Source organism: Orbicella franksi, chromosome 5 (assembly GCF_964199315.1).
Source record: "Orbicella franksi chromosome 5, jaOrbFran1.1, whole genome shotgun sequence".
Taxonomy (NCBI): Eukaryota; Metazoa; Cnidaria; class Anthozoa; order Scleractinia; family Merulinidae; genus Orbicella; species Orbicella franksi.
In genome coordinates, this window is record NC_138149.1 from 15658515 (window position 1) to 15679900 (window position 21386).

A 21386-nucleotide genomic window follows, 5' to 3' on the forward strand; every position below is an offset into this window, starting at 1 on the left:
GGACTTTTGTCCCGTCAAGTTAAGAGGGCCTACAAGCAGGATTTCTTAACCGCGGACGATGAAAAAAGTCGATTAATTTCTCGTTGTTTTTCATTTTCTGCTACCAAATAAACAACAAAAGACGATATAGCTGATGAACTAGATATCAAGGAATGCACAATGGCCAATGAAATTTTAACAGCATGATTCACTTCACATACCTTGAATCATAAGAAGAGACAGAGAACAAAAGAAGAAGCATTTCACCAAACGAAGCTTGGAGTTTTTCTCCAGGTGTAGATTCTTCATGGTCTCAATTCCAGCCGTGATCTGTGAATTCGTGGTCATCACTTAGCTCTGTCGAAATATCTTGCTGTTGCACTGGTGTTTTCTTGAACACGGTTACCCACGCGTATCTTTGATTGCTGGTCAATATGTGCCTACATGTTTAAATTTTGAGAGCAGAGTTCTTAATGGCTCTATCCGGGCGGGGAGAGGACCAAATGGTTATTACTTATGCAAAACAGGATATCACATGAATTATAAGGCGGAATTGGCACGACAATCAAACATGGAAATGGCCTACACAAAAAAATGTCCGCCTATTTCGCCGGTAAAGATAATATTGACAGCCGCAAAATGCAGAAGACAACTGTCTAAAAGCTTTTGAAAATATGTTCCTTAAGCTGTCATGACGTTTGCTAACAATTAACATTTATCTTATTTAGCGAAAGAAATTTGAGTAAACCTGTCGAGATCTGATATAAACGAAGATTTATTAGAAGGTCTAAGTAAAATACAAAACTTTGGGTAAATATCGCGAGGTTGTCGTGGTTTCGAAAAAAATTCTACAAAATCGTCTTTCAAAATTTTCGACCGAACGATTCAATTCGTATATTTTTGATTCCTATATATTAGTATATTTTCCTAGCATTTTCTGTACCATTTGCTCTCGTTTTGAAAGTCCCGTAATTTTTGGCTGGATTGAAACTGTCGCCCTGATACGGCCGAAGTTACGGCCAGATTTGGGAACCTTAAATAAGTAATCGTACTTGAGCAGGAGAAGGTTACATCTAATACAGTTAACACCCGCACACTTCATTCTCACTAAATTTCGCGATTTTCGCTACTTTCGAAAAATCGCGAATTTAATACTCGCGAAATACAGGACACGCAAAGATTAAAAATTGCGAAATTTAATACCTATATAATATCAATTAATAATGAAATTCTAGCTGTTTTTTTATTATTGTTATTCCAACATGTCTCAGCTTCATGTTTAGGAGTTTTTCGTCTGATTTTGTCCATCAGTTATATTCCACTGCATCACTCTCGCTGTCAGAACTGTCCTCTGCCGCTAGGTTCTTCAAAATCTCGTTTGTGCAGTCGTCAAACTTTCCATCTGTTGGGTCTTTGTAATTGTTTCTGAGATGTGTCTGGTGTCTTGCAAATATCTCACGTCCCCTTGTGCTGTGCTACATTTCAGTGATTACTTTCACCCGAATTTCAAGCCCTCCTTGTACCAAAGGGGATCTTCTGCGCTTAGAGTTAATTACGTCCACTTTTACAATACCACCATTCAGGATTAAAAACAGCGTGACACGTAAAATCTCCCTTGGAAGATGTCCAACTACAGCGCTGTCTAAGCGACATATTAAAGAAGAGAGAAAAATCGCGAAATTTAATACACTCCAATTCTAATTTCCTCTCAGAATCGCAAAATTTAAAACTCGCGATATATGGCGCTTGACTTTTCGCGAAATTGAACACTCGTGAAATCTAGTGAGAATAAAGTATAAGAACACATGATTTCGGGGTTCAGGCTGATCTGGTTCTTATTTGTCGGGTGCTTAGTGAGAAATCAGCCTGAAGATGTTCTTAATAAATTATGTTCTTAAACTTTGTTTCAGAAATACTACGCATAACATGTTATTAGAGGTTTAGTTAGCATATTTTATTATAAATAAATAAGTAAGTAAACAATTGCAAATCAGTAAATCAATGAATAAAATAACAATCTCAGGTAGTAAAATAGTTAACACTAACAAGTAGAAATGTAACATTAGTTTCAACATTTTTTAAATATGACTTACAGTCATGCTAACTCAACCGGGACACCATTGTCTGGCAGCAACCATAGTTACATTGCTTTCTTATTCCGACACCCTTTCCGTTATTATATAAGGACATGTTCTATTTATCAGGCTAAACTGGTTCTTATATTTATGGTACTTTATGGGCCGCATTTCAGCCTGATGTTCTTATTCCATTTGTTTTTATATGCGGGTGTTCACTGTAGTTTGGATCGTACCATTTTAGTCTGCTTCGACGGCTAATAGGGCTCGTTCGGTCTCGCCGTGAGTATTTTGGCACTCCAGCGCACCAAGTAACCGACGTTTCATTGACTACGGTTTATGAAAAACAGCTCTCATCTTTCAAAATATGTTTAAAGCTAGAGGTAAGAGGCTTTTGATGGACTTATGAGTATTCTAACTCCAGTTTTTATAGTTTTACGTTTTACACTTTTAGTATTACTTAGATATCACATGCACTTCTAACCAATTCGGTGAACTGTTTTTATTTGGGATCCTGGACTCATTTACAGATTATCCCTTGGCTTTTTTTTTTAATTATGAATTTATTATTCTGTATTTACAAGTAATTCTTTTAGCGCCATGAATTGTAATAAAACTACAAAACTAAAATCCTTCTCTTTAATCATAGTTCTCGTCATATGTATGTGAGCCGTCCAGAGGACCACCATGCAACGTAGCGCAAAGTTTTTCTTTCATGGCAGATTGCCGCAAAACGAATAAATTTTATTGGTCTTTATCCTACCGCAATATCAATGCACTAAGCTTATGTCCTGTGATGTCATCTACAGGTTAGATTCTGCGCATAACAGTTGAAATTTTCGTAAGTAAGATGACACATAATTGCAGCTAACGTAAGACATAAGATTGGATCAGTTCGTAATTTGTCTGACGTCACCAAACAAAAGCTGAGCAAGCCAATTTTCGCGCCGAAATCACAGCCGTTGCAAAGAGCACTTCACACATTGTACCAGCGATTTTATCAACAAATTTCCCTCAAAACCCATAAAATTCGATGTTTTTTCTCGCCAAATTCATAGGAAGCAAAAACGTATATGTGACAGCAAACCTATTTTTTTTTTCTGAAACTATTTTCAATCAAGATAATTCGAAATCACATACTTCGATGGCTGTTACATTTTAACTGGGGAAAAATCTTGTTCGCGAAGAAATAAACCTGAAGTTTGTCACCGAAAGTACCTTCTAATGAAATTTTGCTAAACTTAGTGGGCATCAGTCTTCTTTGATCTGCTTAAATGTGCCCGGACAAACACCAAACATAGCTTGACCAGACTCGCCTGAGATGTTACCAAGGCTTACAGACAAAAACACAATTTGGTATGCTGCTCCGCTTCCATTTAAACAGGAAGTCGACAAGAAACAAGGAATTGAGATCGTCAACTAAGGGATAAAATTGATCTGCCACCAACTCAGAAGTAATATTAAGAGACATGTACTCGATTGAGTTAGGGGAACTTAGTTATCGAAATATACTGAAAACAAAGTTATACTGAACATACCATTCAGTTATGGGACATTACTGGGTTCAAAATTAATGTTATGTGATCAAAATCTCACCGTCATCTCGGAATAAATCATGCTTGCTCCAGTTGGAGTCGGGACCCGAAATTTTGAGCCTTTGCTGATTACCCGTTTTTTTTTTCTTTTGGCTTTTCTGTATTTTCTGCCAATCACGTTTGAAGAAAAATCACTGGTCACAATGACATGTGCTGACGGAAAAGATTGTGTGACACTAGTTTAAGTGATCAGCTTATACAACTGGACTCCACAACACAAGTTCTGGTTTGTTAAACCGTATTGTTTGTGGTTTGTAAAACCCTATTGCTGTGATTTATACCCATTCTACACCACAATCGCAACTACATGTACTGGAAACGGGAGCGCATGTTTTAGGAAGACAAAACGTTTTCGAGTTGTTAACCTGTAGGCAAACTTGACTACCTGGGAATCTAGTGTTAAATCAAAATATTGACATAGAAGAAAAAGATGGATCTCCTGCATCCTTTGCATAGATTTTGTAGCGAAAAATTAATCTTAAATTTTCATACCTTAATTTATCTAAGCTGGCTTGAAAGTAATCAACCTCGCTCTGAAAATTTGAAAACGGCGTCGGTGAATTTGGAATAATCGCAGGGAGATTTTCGCGGGCGGAATATCGGATGAAATAACATGACAGTCGAGACGTGCACGGAACAATAAACAATCCGTTATTTAATTTAAACTCCCAACTCTCTTGGTGTGGGAGCACAGAATTAGTTTATTTAGCCTCCTGTGATTAAAGAGCGGCTAGTCAGTCAGTCAGTCTACTCAGTTCATCATGATTTCTAATTGACAGGACAAATGTAAAGATAATTGTCGCACCAGCAGAATGAACACTATATCAACTTGTTTTCCTGCATACTTAAACAAACGTTTGAGTGTGAAATAATTTCAACAGTCTACTGAAATGAATATCTGACTCCAAATTTCTTCTATCATTTTGCTTACTCATGTAAAGTCTGTCCCAAAAGCTGCCCACTGATTCGTCCATCAAAGTCAACCAGTCATGTTAAAAAAATGTAGAGAGCTTACCTGTGTGAAATATAACAAGCAGCTTGGCAAGAAGACAACAGCTTACAAACTGAGATAGTGAAAAGTTGCTCCCACCACTACTTTTATGTTTCACAACGTCAAAATTCAAGCAGAGCTGCTGCATTTGGCTATATGTTTCTGTCCCCCAGAAGCTTGTCCAGATCCAGTGATTAATAGATGCTATTAAATTTTACTTTCTCGACATCTTCTTTCAGTGCCGTGCGTTTGCTGGGGTAGTGGAGTGTAATTTGTGTGGGTTGTATTGAACTTCTTTATTCAAATTCTCGCAAAGTACAAAAAGGTTTATGTCATCAGCTTCCGACAGTTTTATTGATCCCAAACTGGTGTTGCCAAAAACAACCCATCTTCATCATTAGAATAACAATTGTTAGGAAACAATATTCGGCTTCACACTAGAGCTTGTAAGTACGATCTAAGTGCTCTTGGAACCTACTTTGAGTCTGAAGGGGTAAAATGTACTTACTTGAGCTTTACTTAGTAACCAAGGAAACGTTCATAGTTCAAAGAAGCCGAAGTACGCCGCCAAGTGTGGTCTACACATACTTGAGAACGTACTTGACCAATAGGAAATGGAAGCCAACTGAAAGCGGCGTGCAGCGGTGCTACAATTCCGATGAACGGAGAGACAAACTTGCAAGCTGAGATCGATGGAAACATTCAGAATGGATGGCTGGAGTTTAGAAGACTCTATGGAGCATTCTTTTTTGTAAGTAAAAAAGTAGAAAGGAAAGAAAAGTCGATACAAGTGGATAAACTAATAACCTTAATTTGGATTTCATTTTCAGAGACAGCCTAAATTGTCGGTTTTCGTTTCATCCCACACAATGTGCGGTTCTGCCAAATGAATGATTTGACACTGATCGGATACCCATGTTATGCGCAAAGAGCTCTGGGTGCGTCAGGGGGCAAACATTGCAAGTCGCTAGAGGGAAATGTATAGCGAAAAATTGTTTCCACGTCGAAAAAAAAAACGATTTTGGGGAGAGATCAATGCTTTTTCGCCGTTGTTTTATCGAAAATGGTTTGGGCAATGTTGATACATGGAAAATGTAAGTTTATGTTTGAATAACCGTGAAATGTGTGATTAAAAGCTATCGATAACCTCCCTTACTTGCGTGAAGTTTATTGTGAAATTTACATTGAACAGAATATTTAAAATTTGAAAACACTCCTTGTTTCGAGAGGCTACCCGGAGCAAATGGTAGAAAAGACTCTCTGAGAAGTTAGATATAAAGACAGACAAGAATCTCTAAAACAGAAAACGAGAGCGCACAAGAAACCTCCACCCTTTGTCACGCAATTTCAACTGCATTACCAAAATTTGAAAAGCATAATCAAGGACGAATGGCGTATTAAATGCAAATACTCAGAGAGACATTCAAGGAGCCACTTAGAAAAGGAAAATCGCCTAAAGATGTGCTTGTAAAAGCAAAACAACAGCTTCAAATGAACAACACAATGGCCACAGCATGAGTCGCGAGGTCTGTCTATTCATTTTAATCAACCCCACACAGCACAATGATCGCCACCGGGATTTTTTTCCAATATTATTTATGTAAATGAGCTTCAAAATAAGCCAAAAGTAGCCTTACATAACTTAAAAGGCTTTTCTGGGTTATTTCCTCTCGATTATACCTAAGTTTGTAATATTTTCGGACCATTACGCGATGTAAATTTCACAATAAACCTCACGCAAGCAAGGGAGTTTGTCGGTAGGTTTTATCACATATTTCACGGTTATCCAAACAAAAACTCAAATTTTCCACACATCAACACTGCCTAAATTCATTTGCGATAAAACAGCGGCGAAAAATCGTTGATCTCTCTCCAAAATCGTTTTTTTTGGACGTCGAAACAACTTTTCGCTATACATTTTCTTTTAGCGACTTGCAATGTTTGCCCCCTGACGATCCCAGAGTTATTCGCGCAAACACGGGTATCCGATTACTGGCAAATCATTCATTTCTTTGCACCACAACCGATCCGTCAACAATTACAGTTTTCCGCACCGACTGTTCCAACTGCAGACCAGGAATCATCCAAAGGAAATTCATCATCAAAAGGAAAGGAAATCCGAAACACAAAACCAAAAGCTGCAGATTGGTCCGTTCCGGAGACAAAACAACTGCTTCATGCGTGGGCTTCTCGCTTTGAAAGATTGAAAGGAGCCTACAACAAAGTACGCACAGCGATTTGGAACGAGATTTACGAAAACTTCAAGAGCAGTTGGGATGAGAGTGATCGTACGTTGTTACAAGTCAAGGAGAGACAGCAAAATCTGGAATACGAATTTAAGCAGCTAAAGGTCAAAGCAATTAAAACTGGCGAAGAGGGCCTGAATAAAATCAAGGAAGGCTTTCCTTATTATAGCATTTTTGACCAAACTATGGGTTATCGTGACCGCGTAGATCCCGCCAAGATGGAAATTGAAGGTTCTTCTTTCATGCCAAGTGCGTCCAATGCTGACAGTACTCCATAAATCATTTCTTCCGGGGCAAAGGAAAGGGAGGAAAGCTAGTGCTGCAGGTGCTGCAAGATCGGAAAACGAGGACTGGGCTTCAACAAGTGCTGGCGTGAAACGTGGCTGCAGAGAAGTGCGTGTTAAGGAATCACGGAAGAGGAAACGAGGAAAAAGTGACGAGACTAATGGCACAGACGACTTTGAGTGCATTCAAAGAAGTGTGGGAGAAAAGTCTTCAACAAGAAAATGAAAGGATTGAAAAGTCAATGAAAATGTTCCAAGAAAAGAAATATGCAAACAGCGTCTCTTTTATCCCGATTTAAAGATTTAATGAAGGATTTGATGAAGGAATAGAGCCAGTAAACATTTGCTCATGTGCTGTTCACTTTTGTCCTAGGAATTGACCATTTGAACTTTACCATCGTCTAGTAAATTCGTTCTAAAATTATGCTTATAACAGACACGATTTTCCACCGTTGATTGTTCATCTTTTCACATTTGAAAAGCTCAATTTTTAATGGACGTTTACAAATAAAATTTCCTGCTTGTTACAATTTTCACCTATTTTTAACAGTCGTTCTAATTGCATGAGTTGTAAAAGACACGGTAACCCCGTGAAAACGAAAACCCAACAAAATTCACGAATTAAACAATCAACAAATCAGCCACTTGTTTTTATGTCTTTGTTTCCTTCCGTAGAAAGACAAGCAATTTTGACTTTTGCAAGGAGCACTTGCTACTTAAATTCAACACATTCAAGTTATATTACAAGTTATCCCACACAAAGTTCTTTAGAGCTTCTCTTACTTCAGTGCCACCCTCCCGTAATGGCCCTGCATAATCGTCTCCAGAGTCACTGTCATCTGAATCGCTGTCGCTGCAATTGTACAAGTCTCCATGATCAATACAGATGTTACGTAAAACACATGGAGCAAGAACAGTTTTACTGAGTGTTCTGGTTTGCTGCTCAACTTTCTTTAATAGTAACCGCCAGCGTCCCTTGAGCATGCCAAATGCTCTTTCAACAACAGACCTTGCAGCACTAAGCTTTTTGTTGAATTTACGTTAATACGGTGTAAGGTGCCCTCTATTTTTATACGGTTTGACAAGCCACTTAAGCAGTGGGTAAGTGCTGTCTCCTATAATAAGAGGGAGGATTTCTGTACCACTGACGATTTTCATTGGCGATGTCAAAATTGTTCATTTTCTCCTAAATCAAAGAGGCCTTTTAATCTTAACACCCTGGCATCATGTATGCTTCCAGGATAGTAGTATGGGAAATGGGGCTGCTAGGACATTATGAAAAAAATTGGCCTTCCCACCCCTCTAGAAATCAAAAAATACCCTCGCCGGGCCCCGTTTCAAGCCCGCTAGTGGACAAATTTGATGGTTCCCACCCTTCTAGAAATAAAAAAAAAATGGCCCATTATTTGAAAATATATTGTTCATACTTTTTCAAAAAACAGTCTTCCCACCCTTCTAGAAATCAAAAAATGGCTCACCATTTTAAAATCATGGCTTCTCATGTCAATCCACTTTTTCACCACATACTTTCAGAAATCAAAATTTGCCTCACCATTGCTCAATATGAAATAATATTATAGCTCCATCAACCCTGAGTCACAAGTTATTAAAAATCACATATAAAATTACCCCTCCAAATTAGATATAAAGCGATGTCGCTATTAATATATTGGTAGTAATGAGTAAGATTATAATAAATAATTGTGTTTATAAAATTCACCCCAGTTATGATCTGTATGCAGCATCAAAAAATGGACAAATAATTCATATCATAAAGCGAATACCAAGTAGTGCTAATCTTCATAACACTGGTTATATCCAACTCCGTGTTCGTAGATATGCTCAAAAAGGTCAAAATGTTATTACGTTCATCGATTTGTTTGGGAATGTTATAACGGACTTATCCCAGATAATAAAGTTATTGATCATACCAATGAAATCAAAGATGATAATAAATTATGCAATCTCCAATTGATGACACAACAACAAAATTGCAAAAAGTGTGCCAAAAAACGTGATTGTACATTTGTAAAATACAATCATCAAAATAAAAGATGTGTGAAAGCCATCAATCAACAAACAAACAAAAGAAGTAACATACTATAATAGTCTGTATGCAGTAAATCAACAGTTGGGGATCAATGCTGGTATTGTGAAAATGGTTTGTGAAAAAATCAATAATGTGAAATCAGGCATGTCGACAAAAGATGGTTGTTATTATAAATTCGAGTATGTCAAGAAAGAAGATCTACTCGATGATTACAAAAAATCTGCCAACATAAAACCGAAAATGTCTGATGAAGAACGAAAAAAGCGTAAAAATGAATTATTAACAAAATGGCAACAAAAACAATACAAATGCCCTCGTTGTGAATAAATTTTGAAAACTGGTACTAGATGTACTCATAACAAAATATACGATAGCAGGAGCCATAATCGGGGACGGAGACCGTAAGCGCGCGCCATTTCTAGTATTAGGGTTGTCCCCATGATATGGGACAATAATTCTATTTTTAGAACAAATTGCGCCATCGCCTGCGGCACACGCGCGTACATGCTGCGAGGATTTTTGCGGAAGTCGCGCGGAGGAAATGGCGTCCGAAATTCCCGAAAATTCTCATGTTTTTGGCCCACGACTCAACGCGTTCACGTCTGTTGGAATTTTGCTTAAGTATTTTCGTCGTAAGCTGCTCCAGTTTGAGTGAAGTAAGACAGTGTTGAATTTAGGTATGTTCCGCTGTAAGCTTATATATATCGCTGACCAAGTTGTGTTCCGACGGATGCTTCTTTTACATGAGCTGTACATTACTCCACTTTAAATTTCACATATGTTGAAGATTAACAGCTTTTCCATTACACAGCAAAAAACTAGCTGGATATATTTAGATATAGCAGAGCTTCAGGGCTTCATAGTTTCCTAGCTCCTCTTGCCACACACTTGCGAGGAATTTGTCAGTCTATCGCGACCGAAAAGTAAAACAAAATAATTGCTAGTTTGAGTTTCGCTTGAATTTTAAGCAACGCTTGATGTTTCATCCAAGGCCCAATAACTTTACGTCCATAGATACTGCTCAGTTTTATTCGTGTAAAAATCCAGTAAATTCTCTGTTGTCAATGAATGAGAGCGCCCGCCGATGCGTGTTTTCAGTACAGTCAGTAAGCATGACAAATTGTACTTCCGCCGCTCTTTCGTGTGAAAGCGTACATCGAACTCAAACAATAACTCTATAGTTTTTAAATATGTTTAAGATTGATAAATGTTTGAGAACATATTAAAAGCTAAGCTGGAAATATGTGAATAAAGCAGAAAAGCAAACTTACGATGACGCTTTCTTTAATCAACTTGGAATAACGATTTCGAGTTTGTTGATCGAGCTATCAAAACTCCTTGTCTATTTTCATTTTCGCAGTGTAAAACTTCACTATGCTTATGTCGAAGAAACACACATGATGTTAGTAGCTTTTTTTGCGTTCGTGAAATTTGTTACAGCATCTTAGCACAAAAGATAACGAAAGAAATCTTTGTCAAGATTTGTTGACAATTCAAACACCGACTCGGACTTGAAAGTGCACGAGCTGCACTATGCAAATGAGCTAATTGTACGCGTCAGACTTTCCTTTCAAAAACTTTTGCAAACTCACCAAACAAGCAGAAACAATAAGAAACCGTCAAAACAGGTTTTGGTTATGATGAACCATTGTCTGAGAAACTCACAAATTAACTCGATACCAGAGTGTAGAGTTTTCTTGCTATATTCTTAAGTCAGAACAAACGCAAAAACATACGCGTAAGCTTACAACTAGCGTGAGCAGATCTTAGTATTCATTCCCAGCGCGAGATTGAAGTCTTGTTTTCGACCCTGAAAAACTCACCTTTTCCGTTAGCTCAGAGCATAACACTACATATAAGCGCCCTGGTTCGTATTCCCTGCCTTATTCCCTGCCATCGCTGTGAAAAATACGCAAGAGAATCTCTCAACTCTCACCATTTGATCACACAACGTGACAACATCCACGCGAGAGCCCCCGACACGTGCGTGAATCCGCGCGGATATATGACGTCAGGATGGCGCAATTTGTTCTAAAAATAGAAAAATTGTCCCATATCATAGGTGCGCGCGGATCCCAAGACTTACGGTCTCCGTCCCCGATTATGGCTCCTGACGATAGCTAGAAACAATGATATTTTTGGCTAAAATAAAATAGCAAAATAAACATGTAGTAAAAACAACACACCTGATAGAGAATCTATCTGTATATATAGGTTACATTATTTTCACCACAACCGAGTAATGTCGCTAATATACATTACTCGATTAACGTTTATATTTTCACCACATCCTTCATTGACACCCAACTGTTGAAATCATCACTGTATCCCTTCCACTTTACTAAAGTTTGTTTTTTCCTATAATCTTTCCGAACGATTTTTTCAATTCTGAATACATTCTGTTTGGCTTTAACAGCTCAGGTTCATAAAAACTGCCTTTTATCTCCTCACTATTGAGATCTTTTAACTTGTATGTTATTGGATTCGTATATTGGATCTTATCAATTGTAATTACTTCTTCAGTTCAGTTTGGGGTATATCCTTTGTCAAACACCTTTCTTTTGTACTTACCTATTCTGACTTTATCACCTACTTTGAACTTTGGTTTTGATGAGGGTTCTGTATTACCATTCAGATTAAAATATACAATTCCTTCATTCTTCTTCTGATAAGCTTCTGTGGGTGTCATTTTTATTGAATTGTGTTTGGTGTTATTGTACTGTTCTAATATTTTGGGTAGAATGTCCAAATACTGTGTATTACCTTGAACAGTAAACTGCTTCCACATTTTGGTTTTTATTGTTTTATTCCATCTTTCTCAAACAGATGATTTTTCTTCATTCTTGGTGGAGTACAATGTTATTTTATTCTTGTCTAATAAGTTCTTGAAATGTTTGTTGTAATATTCCTTGCCCTTATCAGTCCATAATTACTCAGGTTTTCTAACTTCTTTGAAAATGGTTTCGAAAGCTTGAGTTACAGTTTCACCTTTTTTATCCTTCAGCGCAACAATCCAACCATATTTACTGAACACGTCTAAGACCATTAGTAGACATCTGTAGCCTTTGTTCCACTTGCTAAACTGTTGCATTTCAACTAAATCAGAACACCATATTTCATCAATATGATTGACTATTACACGCCGTCGAGCAAAGTTACGTTTTATTGGTTTATGTAATTTATCAGCTAATTTTTCTTGCCAGTTTATTTCACTCGACAGCTTTTTCGTTTTTTGGAACACCAAGACCTAGTTTTTGTTTTTTGTCCATCAGGAATCGTGCTGTTCATCCCCACTTTGGCATTTCATTATAAGGTATTTTGTCCAATGACTGGCACCATTTGTCGGTCACAATCTCCTTTGTTTTTACCCATGTCGTAACAAATATCGTGATAAGCGGCAATTTCATCCACTTTGTTATATGGTTGTACGTGCCATTTGAGAACTTCACCGGTGTTTAGGTCGTATTCTAATTGCTTATCAAGGGTGTTGTACGGCCCCATATATCTGTACTTTCCAGGAGTAAAACCGGCTTTAGGTTGAGGTAGTTTGCCAATTGCTTTGTGGATGTCAAGTCTACCACCTTTGTACATATCCGCATCCAGATCCATTCTATCGATTTTGTATTTATATTAGGTATAACTTTGGTTGATAATTGATCCAATGGTTCAGAACCAACTTTTTAAATAACAGGGGTCGCTCTCTTTATTGCATAATCAATTGCTTTCTTTTGCAATTTTGGATCTCTCATGAATTCAGAAGCATGATATCTTCCAGCTTCTGTACCTTTCTTGGCTAAATAAGGAATCCCCTTACTGATAAATAATTCAGCAGCTGTATCTCCTACACTGCTCAATATACATTCTCCCCTCGTTCTTTTTTCAGCTTTCTCCACCATTTTTGCAAGTTCATAACCAAATCCATTGTTTGAAATATATTGCCCCCCCGCTTGTGAGGGCTCAATTAGTTTTTTGACTTCACAAATTTGGTTTTTGTTATTCCACATTTAACACAAATGCATTTTAATATCAGTCTTCCATTTTTAGCCGTGACATATTTTTCACTACCTGGAACACATTCTGTGACCTTTTTCTGTTTTACGCAAGAAGATTTCATATATAATATATATTACATAATATTTTAATATGTCTCTCAATAAACCGTTCATTCTTCATTGTATTGTGTATGTCAAACACTTTTAACACATCCAAATATGATTTCCCTTTGTCCATTTCATTCAAAAAGGACAAACAAAAATAACCACAAATAGTTGTCAGAAGATTTTGAATTTGGTTATTGTGATGTAATAAAGTTAAGTTGAGTTTTTTAGGGTGATCCACCATTTCTTGAAACGGCAGCATTCCAAATGAATCAAAATAGTTTACAACGTTATCCCTAACATACGTCGTAACCCAGTGAGATCCACTCATATATGAAGGTTCAAGATTGTAAATAAATAATGCTTGCTTATGATTAAGAGGCACTGTTTGATCTCTCGACAAAACATCATTGATCGGTATTCTGAGATACTTACACCATTCTACCAAATCATGGTTGCTCATCGGAATATTTTTGTGAAATTTTAGAATATTTGTCAGATTATTGGAATGGAGTTGAATGGGCTGTTTTTGCCTAATAGTAGTCCCCTTCCCGATTTTTTTCCCCTTGTCCGACGGTCTTTTTCCGAGTACCAATAAACGGGGGCGGCTGTCCTGTTTGAGGAGCTGCACCACCCCTTGATTTTGGTAATGGTGGCCTTCCAAGTTGTGGAGCGCCTTTTCCTTTGATGGCTTTCAACAATGGTTTACCAATCATATCAACAGCAAGTGGAAAACCAATTAAAGCAGGTAAACTACCTAGGAATCCACCTGATTGAACTATTGTTGGTCTTATTGTAAGACTTCCACCAGTCTGGAGAGCGTTCAAAATGTCTTGTTTCTGTTTTGCAGTTAAAAGATATTTGTAAGTTATTAATTGATCAACTTTATTTTGTGGAATCAAAAAACCACCTGTTTGGCCTCTTTCCGTTATCTTTTTTACAACTTGGGAAGCACCTTCTGAAGTTAATCCACCTAATGCGGATAATCCAAGTGTTTTTGCTATTGTGGGTGCAAAAGTACGACCTAAACTTAATATGCTCGTCAAAAGGCTTCCACCAGCCTGCTTTCTTAAACTGATCTTGGACAGTTTAATATCCATTCCTTTATTGAGTTGTCTGTTCTTTTGTAATCTTTTGGCAACATTTTGTGGAACATACAAAATGCCATTTCCAGACAAAGCATCTTTTGAAAGCCTATATATATATAAATCTTCACAAACACCAGCCACACATAAACGATCTTCATGAACTCATATATACTATCACAAATGAAGACTGAGGAAGACTGTTGTAGGCAGTCGAAATATAGGTGTGCAACTACATTGTACAGTTTGTCTTCATTTGTGATATATCTATATATATCTATATATCTATATATATGTATATATATATATATGTATATATATATATGTATATATATATATGTATATATATATATATATATATATATATATATATATATATATATAGGCAATTGTGGAAAGCGAGGACGGACAACTTCGAGCGAAAAAAAAATATATATACAGTAAAAAGTCTAAGAAATCTAAAAAAAAGTTTAAAAATTTAATAAAAATAAACGTTTCGGTCAAAGACCTTCATCAGTTGCAGTGCAAGTGAATAATAAATTACAATAACCTTAAATAAGTTTACAGTATAAAAAATGACATAATATTACAAAGATGATTACATAACAGGGCGTGGTAACACATGAAAACGAAAAAATTAACCAATGATAAACAATCGGTGATTACTAAGCGAGATACTATGACAATGCGGTACAAAACTCAAAAGACACAAACCAAATAAGAATAAATAATCGAATATAATACAAATAAGATTAACATCAAAAAAGTAACGCGATTCGTCGAGTCAGCTGAAAGTGTGAAGGGACCCGCGTGTAAAATATTCAATGTTCAAAAAAGGCGGTCCCAAAATCCCCAAACAAAGCCCTTGAAACCATGCCGCGGCAAGGCACAACAGGCGCCCTAAACAGGGCCCTTAAACAACAATAATGTAATAAATTCCCCGATGGGGGCCCCTGAGAAAACCTAGCGCTAACAAAACTAACAAGATCCAAGGTCAGGGCCTTTGAACACCTGAACTAAGATAACCGCCCAATTTTGCAAGTTATTTTTGCGCTAATTGTAGTTTATTCTTTTCCAATTTTGCAAGTTATTTTTGCGCTAATTGTAGTTTATTCTTTTTCCAATTTTCCAAGTTATTTTTGCGCTAATTGTAGTTTATTTCGCAACTTTTGCAAAATTTTTAAACTTTGTTTTAGATTTCTTAGACTTTTTACTGTATATATATTTTTTTTTCGCTCAAAGTTGTCCGTCCTCGCTTTCCACAATTGCCTACAAATTTCATTACTCGAGGTTTGGACTACGAATCCTTTTGGATCCTTCTGGCGCGTGGCATCCCTGTTGGCTCGAAGCATCTTAACTTCATATATATATATATATATATATATATATATATATATATATATATATATATATATATGTCTGAATTTATGAAAACCGTGTTAAAGACTTTGCACCAAAATAGCGGGCATGTTTTTGAAAAAACGGTTAGAAAATGTACATAAATATGGCCATGTCGCACCGAGAGTGCTATCTACCTCGTGTACTCTTAATAGAATCCATACCATGCCTATACAAGCCTTTAAAGTCGCTGCAAAATGAGTCGAACGAGCCAAACAAAACTAAATTAGAGCTTAAATTGATCATTTGGTTCGCCGCGGCACTAATTTTGACAGGCTTAACCTCTGCGATTTCACCTAAATGACCTCACTATGTCTTTACTGTGGGTTAAATTAGCCAGTCACGCTAACAAGAGCATGGTAAGCAGTGGAATCGGTTATTTACCTCTATATTTCAGCCAAAAAGTAGCCGTTACGTGACATTTCATTTCAATATCTGACCGGATTCGCAAAAACATAGCCATAGAATTTGACTTGTCACTGATAATCTAACTTGCTACAATTCTGTCCTAGAGCTAGCTTTCCACGAGGCTTATCGTAGCTCAAATAACAGCAAATAACTCTCCTGTATGCCTTTTGAAGCCAGGAAGACTAAATTCACCGTCTTTTCGTTGAATCATGAATTGTACAATTTAATTAAGAGTGCTTTTAACATGAAATTGGAGTCTAAATCAACACGAACGTACAGATATCAAAACCGCGGCGGAGAGCTAATCTATCGCTTTCTAAAGGCCTGCATCGTCCTAAATGGAGTGAACAAGAGCTTCCTACATCGAGAATCGATTGATGAACTTCAGACAAACTAGGCCATAGTTAGCAGTAAGCGAACACTCAACATGTTGTCGTTACGTCAATTATCGCCCGGAAGCCACGCAAATAAATTTCTTCCGCGCTAGCGAATCACAGACAGTTCTGATACTTAGCTAAGCCGAGAACGCCTAAAATTGATAGGACAAACAAACAAGGAAATTCTACTCACGATCAGCGCTTGAACTCATGTTCTTCTCTCTCCTCGTGGCCATGTTTTGCTCGCAAATAGCAATGTCCCGGATGTACTTCAATTTTGTCGAGCGCGGAATGGCACATCCAGATTTCAACAGATTTTTTTTCTAAGTCTTTAGCTACATCAAAGTTCAAAGCAAATGACGCCAACAGCAGCTAGAAATGTCTAGTCCATTGCACGTCTAAGCCCTAAATCGATGTGGCGAAAGATTTTTGCTGTCTAAAGCAAGCACAACATTATCGCCACAGGGCAAACGGCCTTCTGTTACGGGACTAAATGTGACCCGTACAGTTTACCCATGTCCTCAGGCCCGCCTCAGGTACGATAATGGACGACGCTTACTAGCAAATCGTTAGACTTGGGCCTTCATTGGACTTAATGATGTCCTCGGGCAGACTTCCTTTAGACAGCAAATACAGAACGCTAATCGGTCGCTCCTTGTCAGAGTCACCGCGCGAACTGAATTCAGACGAGTGTAGCCTGGGCTAAACTTAACGCAAATTGAAAAAGGGGGGGGGGGAGGGGGGAGGGTCGATAAATAATGAAAAAAATACCTAAATAAATGAAACATGCGGCAAGGAGTTCCTACATTTCATGCTAGGTAAGATTTACAAGCTGCTGTCATAGCGAAAGCAGAAAACAAAAACAAAGAAATGAAAAAAAAAAAAAAAAAATCAAAAAACACCTGATTCAGTCTTTAACACCGTTTTCATAAATCCAGACATATATATATATATATATACCGCATATATTTATAAATATAAATATATATATATATATATATATATATATATATATATATATATAAAACGGTTATAAAATGCCTCAAGCCAACAAAGAATGCCACTGCGTCAGGAGGATCAATGAAGATTCACAGTCCAAGCCTCACCGCAAAAATGAATTTAAAAACGTTTGATAAAGCAAGGACGGACAACTTCTGACGGTAAAAAAAGTTAAAAAGTTAAAAATTTAATAGAAAAACGTTTCCGTCTTAGACCTTCATCAGTTACAAGAGAAAAGGACGAAAACTAAGTTTAAATACGGTTACAGTGTGGGAGATTACGTAACGAAATGAAAAATACAATATTGTGCTATTAATACATCATGATTAATACAACACAGGAAGAAAATGCAAAACGAGAAATACAACGCTGTACTATAAATTGCGTCATAGAGGGTGATAATTAATAGACCAAACGAAAAGAATACAATACTGTGCATAAATTACATTATAGAGCGTGATAATTGCAGAGCTAGGTTAAATTCAACCTAAAAACTAAAAGAGTTAAAATAGATAAAACGGACTCTTGCAATGCGGTAAATATAACGGGAAAAATAGTTTGCAAAGATAAGCAGTTGAAAAAAAAAAGAAACCTACGTTTACGCTGGACAGGGTAAATAACAAAATCCCAAATCGAGGCCTTTGGAGCATTAAAGGGTTGACAAACAACAAAATCCCTGGAGGGGCCCTTAAACAATAAGCTGTAATAAGATCCCAGGCAGGGCCTTTGAGCATACCTAACACCCAAAAAGCTGACAAAATCCAAGGAAGGGCCTTTGAACTGCCTTATGGCGCGAACGCAGATTTACACAAGAGAAAGTTAATTATAGCAAATTCTGTTTTTGGAGTGAAATTCTTTTCTTTTATTTAAGCCATGGGGAGCCAAAGAGAACAGTTGAGCACTCCAATAAGCCTCTTTCGTAATTAAAAACCTATCGATCTCGTCTGAGTCATTAGGGGCCTGCACCTGATCAATGCATTGGAATTCAAAATCATCCAAGGAGTGTGGAATTTTATTGAAATGTACTGCTACCTCACAAGTGGTTTTGATAAAGATAAAGGTGCTAGGATTTCTAGGAAGCGCCAGTGTTTTCGTCAAAGGCGCAGATTGCCAAACCCCGTCAATACAGAGCATTTACACCAGCTAGACCCCGTTAACCTTTCTAGTCTGCCTGTTGGAGCAGATCAGGTTAACTTGCTCCGGAAGGGACCTTCCTTTTGCCCCACGCCCAAAGATATCAACTGGCAGAGCGTGTATGACGATTTGGAGATCTTTGAAGCCCGACTACGGACGGCAGCTTTCTTTATGGATACCAATCCTGATGACGACCTTCCAACCCCTAGCCATCTACCTCGTGTTCCGAAAGAAAAGAAATGGAGACCTCCTACGTCCAGGTACCCTGAACTTGAACTCTTTTAAGCTAATGTAAGGCGTGATCTTATCAATCCTGAGAACATTAAGCAACCTAGAGATAATCTTTCACGAAAAGAACGTGTTGCCCTTAAGGAACTTAGAAACTCTAATGTAGTGATTCGGATACAGGACAAAGGTTCCCGTTTTGTTTTAATTGATGATAAAGAGTACGAAGAAAAAATGCTTGGTCAGCTCAACAATCAGCTGCACTACAAATCTTTGCAATCAGATCCTACCTCGAAGCATTTAGCGTTAGTAAGTAGTTGGTGTTCCAAATGGCTTGGAAAGGGTGAGATTTCCCCCGAAATAGCTAAGTGGGTTTTAAATAAGGAAGCGAAACCAGGAGTTGCCTTTGGGAACATTAAAACGCACAAAACGGGCAACCCGTTAAGACTCATTACCTCTTGTTGTGGTACGGCAATTGAGAACTTGTCGGCCTTTACCGAATTCTATTTGCAACCACTTGCTCGTAAATTACCATCATTTATTAAGGACACCACGGATTTGCTTAACAAAATAGGAGATCTTAACACGAGTGGCCCTTTTCCAACTGGCACCTTACTGGTTTCGTGGGATGTGGTTTCAATGTTCCCCAACATCGATAACAAACTTGGTCTCACTGCAGTTAGGAAAGCTTTGAATGCTAGGGAAAACAAAATTCCGTCTACATCTTGCATATTAGAAGCCGTAAAAATCTGTTTGAAAAGCAACCATTCTGTTTTTAAGGAGAATTTCTTTCTTCAGATTCATGGCACGGCCATGGGTCCAAAAAATGCATGTAGTTATGCCGATCTAGCCATGGGTGAAATTGATCTTAAAGCTAAGTTTTCCGGTCCGATAAAGCCGTCCTTGTGGTGGCGTTATCGTGACGATGTCTTTGATCTTTGGCAGCAAGGCCTTCCTACATTAATTCTCTATACCCTACTATTAAATTCGAGTTAGTTTTTTCTGAACGTGAGCTTCACGTACTTGATCTTACTTTACATCTTGTGGATGGGTTTATTAGAACTGATGTTTATTCTAAACCTACAGATAGTCATTTATATCTTCCACCTTCTAGCTGCCATCCCAAGCATGTCTTCAAGGCTATTCCTTTTGGAGTAGCGACTAGATTGAAGAGAAATTGCTCTGAAGAAACTTTCCTTGCCGAGAGAACAGTTGAGTACAAGGGTTATCTTGTTAATCAGGGTTATCCCTCCAAATTAGTTGACGATCAATTCTCCAAAGCCTCCACCATTTCTAGGAATGATTTACTACGGCAACGCGGAAAACAATCGAAGAAATTATTTCCATTTGTTCTCACATTTAATCCTAATTTGCCTAATGTGAGTAGCATAATTAGAAAGCATTTGTTGATTTTGCAATCCAACCCCAAATTGAAAGAACTTTTCCCTCAAGGCTCTATCATACCATCTTTTCGTAGAACAAAAAACCTGAAAGAATTATTAGCACCATCTCGTTTTAAAACCGCCGATGAGGAACAAACAATTCAGCCAAACAATGGCTGCTTTAAATGTGAAAGAAATAGATGCGATCTCTGTCGAAATTTCTTTGTTGAATCTAAATCATTTCTAAGTTTTAAAACGGGCAGAAAATACACCATTCATTCAAGGCTTTCTTGTGATTCTAAAAACGTGATCTATTTAGTTTCCTGCATGAAATGTCGTTTACAGTACATAGGATCAACTACCACCGATTTTCGGGTTAGGTTTCGTAACCACAAGTCTGCTATGCTCACAAACAAAACCACTTGTGAGGTAGCAGTACATTTCAATAAAATTCCACACTCCTTGGATGATTTTGAATTCCAATGCATTGATCAGGTGCAGGCCCCTAATGACTCAGACGAGATCGATAGGTTTTTAATTACGAAAGAGGCTTATTGGAGTGCTCAACTGTTCTCTTTGGCTCCCCATGGCTTAAATAAAAGAAAAGAATTTCACTCCAAAAACAGAATTTGTTATAATTAACTTTCTCTTGTGTAAATCTGCGTTCGCGCCATAAGGCAGTTCAAAGGCCCTTCCTTGGATTTTGTCAGCTTTTTGGGTGTTAGGTATGCTCAAAGGCCCTGCCTGGGATCTTATTACAGCTTATTGTTTAAGGGCCCCTCCAGGGATTTTGTTGTTTGTCAACCCTTTAATGCTCCAAAGGCCTCGATTTGGGATTTTGTTATTTACCCTGTCCAGCGTAAACGTAGGTTTCTTTTTTTTTTCAACTGCTTATCTTTGCAAACTATTTTTCCTGTTATATTTACCGCATTGCAAGAGTCCGTTTTATCTATTTTAACTCTTTTAGTTTTTAGGTTGAATTTAACCTAGCTCTGCAATTATCACGCTCTATAATGTAATTTATGCACAGTATTGTATTCTTTTCGTTTGGTCTATTAATT

General features: G+C 37.5%; 2 protein-coding genes across 2 annotated transcripts in view; one reads left to right on the forward strand and one right to left on the reverse strand.

Moving 5' to 3' along the window:
* The window catches only part of LOC145486351 (uncharacterized), a 30286-nt gene extending 25292 nt beyond the window's left edge, over positions 1–4994 (reverse strand). Inside the window, exon 1 of the mRNA XM_081464992.1 lies at positions 4665–4994. Coding sequence (XP_081321118.1) covers positions 4665–4788 — 124 coding nt within the window. The 5' untranslated portion in view covers positions 4789–4994. The remainder of the gene's footprint in view (positions 1–4664) is intronic.
* A 14183-nt stretch (positions 4995–19177) lies between these two features.
* Positions 19178–19939, forward strand: LOC145487807 (uncharacterized). Its single transcript, XM_081466607.1, has one exon. It carries the CDS (start codon positions 19178–19180, stop codon positions 19937–19939), a length of 762 nt encoding a protein of 253 aa, XP_081322733.1.
* Positions 19940–21386: the final 1447 nt, after the last annotated feature.